This window comes from Lolium rigidum, chromosome 3 (assembly GCF_022539505.1).
Source record: "Lolium rigidum isolate FL_2022 chromosome 3, APGP_CSIRO_Lrig_0.1, whole genome shotgun sequence".
Lineage (NCBI taxonomy): Eukaryota > Viridiplantae > Streptophyta > Magnoliopsida > Poales > Poaceae > Lolium > Lolium rigidum.
The window spans coordinates 141976729-141983018 of record NC_061510.1 but is presented as its reverse complement, the minus strand read 5'-3'; the positions used below and the strand labels follow the sequence as shown (position 1 = coordinate 141983018).

General features: G+C 44.1%; 1 protein-coding gene across 1 annotated transcript; it reads left to right on the top strand.

The window, feature by feature from the left end:
• The first annotated feature begins 2224 nt into the window (after positions 1–2224).
• On the top strand, positions 2225–4545 carry LOC124702421 (dormancy-associated protein homolog 3-like). Its single transcript, XM_047234562.1, has 3 exons — positions 2225–2392; positions 2487–2696; positions 3954–4545. Exons 1-3 carry the CDS (start codon positions 2281–2283, stop codon positions 4046–4048), a joined length of 417 nt encoding a protein of 138 aa, XP_047090518.1. The 5' UTR covers positions 2225–2280; the 3' UTR covers positions 4049–4545.
• The last annotated feature ends 1745 nt before the right edge of the window (positions 4546–6290 follow it).

Genomic DNA, 6290 nt, shown 5'->3' with positions numbered 1-6290 from the left:
ACAACGTAGCAACGGCGGGAGGGAGAAATGAATCGGCCGGTGGGATAGGTCAAATGTGTTGGGATGGCAGAAATGCGCGGCGGGAGAGGAGCGATGTGGCGGGAGAGGCGTGATTTGGCGGGAACGGTGGATGAATTTTCTCTGTGCCGCTGACGCGTCGGGCCCGCGTCGTTTCGTTTCGCTTTTCGGTGTGTCCGGCGTCCCTGGAGCGTCTCCTGTGTAGCTGGGACGGGATCAGGGCGCCGGACACCGTATCGGACCATACCGGACAAAAATGAACTTTGGGGGACACGGCTGAAAACATTTATTTGTCCGATGCGCCCGCAGGGGAGACGCTTTGAGGGACGCTCTTACTTACCACATTACTATATTCTGAAAGTGTTCAATGTATGTGTGGCCACGGAAACATAATGATCGGCCTGATAGCTGGTTGACACTGCTGACATGACTTGCAATGTGCTCTGTTCTGCGTGATTCATCTGCCATTCACTGTTTAAACCCGTCTTCAGTTGCACTCATTCCCGCACCTATGACTTGATTCTACAGAGAAACGGTCTACAGAACATGAAACGTTATAGCTGCTAGGTGGATGCAATTCCATTTGGAATTTGCAGTAACCTTTTCGTTTCTTGCTGGAATAGGTCCTTGGTTTGCGAAATGTGCTTTTGGCTTCCGAGGTCCAGTGCTCTTGTCATTTTTTAAAAATTAAAAGGCATTATTGCAAGTTTTAAGAAATCTGAAAATAATTTTGGAAATTGCCAGTGATACATCTCACAATCATGAAAAATCTCAACATAATTTTTTTTTTGCAAGATAAAAATAACAAAATCTGATATATTTTGGACATTTAAAAATGTAATACTCAGATCTACACTTTTATAATTTTTATGTAGCTTAGAATATAAAGTATTTGAAATTGATAATTTGCACGTTTGTGGGATATAATATTGACTATTTGTGGATTTTTTTCAGATTTTTTAAACTCAATTGTGTGTTTATAGTAAGTTATATAAAAAGTAAAAACATTGTGCTTGCCCTCGAGACTGTGTATTTTTGTATCCCAAGCTACATGCAACTTTTTCTCCAAAATTTGAAAATGACATGTCTATAAAAAAATGCAAAACCCTAGATATAGGCCCTATGGTAAAATTCGAACTGAAAATAACTCATATTCGAGGTCATACAAAAATAAAAAATCTAACAGATTTTAAGATTTGAAAATTTTACACTATTCACTACTATTGTGTTCAGATTTGGTTATTTTTCTGTTGCCCAAAATATAAAGTATTTTGAGTTAAAAATATACCCGTTGGTAGAACATAAGATTTCTTATGTCTATTACTTTCTGATTTTTTTGGCACTTTAAAACAAATGGAGATTTGGTGCACATGGACACTAGTAATCACTTTTTTTAAAAATTAAAAACAATTTTTTGATTTTTAAAAAATTCTGAAAAATATCTACACATTGACAATATTGTACCCCACAAACATGCAATATATCAATTTTAAATACTTTATATTCTGACCTACATAAAAATGGCAAAAGTGTGGGTCTGAGTAGTATATTTTCAAATCTTCAAAACATATCAGATTTTGTCATTTTTATCTAGCACTAAACAAAAAACAATTTCAGGTTAAGATTTTATATGATTTTGAGATGTATCATTGATAATCTCCAAAATTATTTTCACATTTGAAATAACATATAAAAATATCTTTTATTTTTTTAAAATGACGCGAGCCAAAAAAACTCTTTAATTTTGAGCCTAGTAAGCTCCAAAATACTAAAATACGGTCTAGTTCTCCACTTCTAGCTCCACATACAGTGTACACAAAAGAAAGGGCAGTTATGCGTCCCCGATACGGTTGTCTCCACACCGGGGTGGGTCCGGCGTTGTCACGTACTCACGTGACGCCCGGTATGGCGGCCTCCCACCTGGCGCGCCGTGAGAGGCCTGCAAGTGGGCCAGCCCACGAGGTGGCACGGCACCCCATCGATCTTATCCCCAGCCGGGCCCACTCTCCCCACCCATCGCTTGCGATCCCCGCAAGGAGACAACCCCGTCCTGGCCCCACGTGCATCCGCACAGGCGTCCATGGACCAGGTCCACGGGGCACGGACCCCCACGGTGCAACGCCCGAGGCCCTATAAATAAGCTCCGGCCCTTATCGCTCCCACTCTTCTCCTTCGCTCCAGATCCGAAAACTTGGGGTAGACTGGTAGTTGGCTAGCTGCTCGGATCGATCCGTCCACCTCAGTGGCACTTCGGTAATTAGCATGGGCCTCCTCGACAAGCTCTGGGACGACACCGTCGCCGGCCCGCAGCCCGACTCCGGCCTCGGCCGCCTCCGCAAGCTCGCCGGCCGCCCCGCCGCAGTCAAGATCAACGGTGACCGTCGCCGCTCAAGAACAGTCAACATATTTGGCCTCGCCAGATGTTTGTCCCGCGGATCTGACTAGATTTTGGTTTTTGTCACGTTCAGATGTGGCTCAGGACGCCGCGACTGTCATCCCGCCGACGACGCCGGCCGGCGGCGAGGACGCGCCGATGAAGGTCACGCGCAGCATCATGATCAAGCGCCCGGCGGGGTACCCCTCGTCGCCCAGGAGCGCGGCCAGCACGCCGCCGGCCTCGCCGCTAGGGTCCACCCCGCCCATCTCCCCGTTCTCCATGTCCCCTTTCGCCGGCGGCGGTGAGTTCCACAATGCTCCCACCCACCTTCTCGCATTAACTTTTTTTATGGGTAAGGGTAGTTCGGTCATTTTCCTGGTCGCGTCCATGTGTGTGACGGGGAACGCCCTGCTGGGTAGCTTTCGCATTATGTGGCTTTTGTCCTGGAGCTCGGAAGCGTCTAGATGGGGCTGGGGACATTTTGGTCATTTCTGGCCAGGCAAGTGCTTGGACCCCCACGTCTCTATCGTGGGTTCATGGCTGGATATCGTCGCGTTGATTATTTGGCAAGTTACCATTTTTACGGTGCCTTCGAAATGTAGCAGCCAGCAGCAACCGGATAAGCGTAGCTATCACTAAGGTTGCCTTCCAAGAGGAAATAGAGACGCGTTTCTATTTGTTGAAGAATAAAAAATGGATACGTTTTGATCTGTATTACGTATGGACCTGCTTGATCTAGTATGGTTGTTAATTGGTTGTGTGCATGAAATGGTCAATAGAGTGTGTTGGCCTAACTGAAGCTAGCTCCCTGGCCCCACTTTGATAACGAAGACATAATCAAGGCAAGACCATAGATCCACCCATACTGAATCCAATCTGTCACCAAGACCAGAACATAGATCCACCAATACTGTTTCCAATTTGCCACCAAGTCTCCAGACTGGACACAAGAGTTCATACTTTTCAGGAACATGTCATGAAAAATCTGATACAGAGATGACTCCATCGTGAATCTGACACAAGAGTTCACACTTTTCAGTTAATTGACTTGATGCATATGTTCTGGTTATACAGAGATGACTCCTTCAAAAAAAAGACTTGATGCATATGTTAGTGTCGTATGTTCTGGTTATACCTTGGCTTACAGGAAAGATTCTTTATGGATTAATAATTTATGAAAACACATACTACTTTGTTGTGGAACCAGATTCTAGTGCCTTATTTGTAGTTCCAGCACTTGAGGCTTAATTTATTAATGATTCAAGTTAGACAGTGATGGGATTGTAGATGAATTCAAAAACAAGGATACTTGTAATATAATGATTGTTTCGCTCTCCAAGTCCACAACTTCATTCTGACTTAGTTCGATATTTTACTTAACACTTCATGAAGCCGTCTCATACACCTCTCCTGTATTGGCAGAATAATTGCATGGAAAAACATGGCTATCTGGCTACCTTGCTATTAGTATATCCATTCATTTATAATGCTATATTCTACAGACATCTCTTGTGGTTTATTAATTGCTCTTGCCTAAACTCGGGGACCGAATTTATAGGTGGTCGCTTCAGAAGGAAATCATCTTCGGACGCATACGAGAGGGCAACACCACCAGGACCATCGACCAGCCACCCTCCCCCGTTTGAAGTGTGACCGCCCGGCGTGCTCATGCTCGTTTTTGCTCCTCGACCGGCATCTACTAAACTGAACGCAAGGCAGAGGTGAATGAAGGGAGGACATATCATAACTGGAGAAATCAAGAAAACGTGAGGGTCTGCCTTACCTCTACTGTGATAATATGTAGATATGTGTGTAGTGTTTTCCTTCTACCATATATGCAGTGCGTGCGGGTATGGTTATGTGTAGAGAAGGTGCTGAAAGTTGTTGCTAGTGTGCTATGTTAGCATGTACCTAGGTCACTTATGGGCTGCGTAGAGCTAGCTTTGGCACATAGCTCCTCGTTTGTGTTTTGTCTACTACTGTTGCGTGCGGGGCTCGTCTCGTCGTTGCTTCGGGTTTGTTTGTGGACCGTGGAGGATGTTGTTATGTAAAGCAGGGGGTGTCTAGTGAGGTACGAGTGTAGTATGTGTAATTTTGTTTGATGGGGTTATCTAGTTTCACAGTGTATTATCTTTGTGTGTTTGCCTGAACTTTTCTGTATTATCTGCGTGTGTTTGCCTTGACCATAAACTGCTACTAGTTTTTTCTCTGAAGTTACTCCCTGCTTTCCTTTATACTAGCCGTCTATTTATTGAATGAATTGATGTAAACAGTAAAGGCATATGATGATTTAATCCCATACCGCACTGAAAAAACATCAGCTGGCGGGAGTATTCCTGGCTGGAGAAACTGGTTTCTCTGCTAAATGCAGTCTACTGCTGCCGTTTAGTCTGAAATAGAGATTTCTGCAGATTCTGCAAATGTGAGAAAAATTTAGTAAAACTTTTGGATAGTCACTAGATCATATAAATGTGATGAGGTGTGCTCCGGTGTCCCCCCAGATGTGTTGCCCTCTCGTAGTCACCTGTCTGCGAGTTTGCTCTGCAGCTAAGGCACATGAATCTTCTGAAGCCATTCTGCTCCGACACTTGGAACCAGATGGACCTGGCAGTTGGACATTGCAACATGAGGTGATCTAGGGTCTCTGCATGTTGATCGCAGAGGAGACATCGTGCAGGACCAGACAATCCCTTTCTGCTTAGTCGGTCTCCAGTCCAACAGGGGCAACCAGAAGAACAGCTTCTCTTTCAAGGGAGCCCAGCAACCCCAAAGAAGATCTCCATACTCTGCTTGAATCGAGCGCCCATGAAAAAGTCCCTGTAAGCTGACTTAGCTGAATAGATCCCATTTGCTGTCAGTTTCCATGGAAAACGATCAGGTTCATCAGTAAGTTGTGGAGCAGCATGAACGGCCTGCGACGGATGAATAAATTGCACGATTGCCGGGACTATGAGCATGCCTTGAATTTTGCTAATCCAGCAGTCATGTGGCCTTGCTTGTGCAACGGTCATTGGGAGGGCGCCTTGTGGTTTGATGAAGGGAATTAGATCAGGAACAAAGTCTTTGGCACTCTGCCCATCAAGCCATCTATCGTGCCAAAAACAGTGAGCTCACCTTTACCTATCGAGCATCCAGTAGCAGTCAAGAACATCTCCTCGGCACCTGGGGATAACACTGAGACTACTCCATGCCCTCAACGGACTCGCTTTTTATAGTCATCGCCAGCGTATATGGAGATCATCATTCAGATCTTTGATTGTCTTGATAACCCATGGAGGAAGGCAAACACATATCTTGTTGATTGTCTTGATAACCTATTGGCCACCTAATTTATCATTGGTTTTCTCAGAATCTACTTGAAAACATATACTCGCTCCACCTCGAAAAAGATATCACAAATTTGTTTAATTTAGATGTATCTATGTACTATTTAGTGTCTAGATATATTCAAATTTAGACAATCTTCGGTATGTTTTTGGGGATGGAGGGAGTACCATGAAACTTGCATCTATGAAGCTTGGGCAAAAAAATTAAGCTCGTGATTAGGAGGCAAATGGGGCGAGCATTAATTCTGAATGTTGCCACCTCTTCCTTTTTAGGAAGTGAGTGATAATCCCGAATTTCAGATAGAACAAGGGGTAACTCCCGTGTTGCATTTTATCAAAGAGGCATGATATCATCTTCAATACCAATCCATTTTTTTTGTTAAACTGCACGAAAAACTATCTGGCCCCTAAGCCTAATTATGCTCCGTTAGAGAAATCGCTTTTGGTTCTTTGTGAAGTCGGCAACCCTCACATGAGTCACATCTACCATGGAGTACAAATCTCGTCATTTAATCATTCTTCACAAAAATAATCAGGATAACATTTTACACTGTGTAAGGATATTGAAC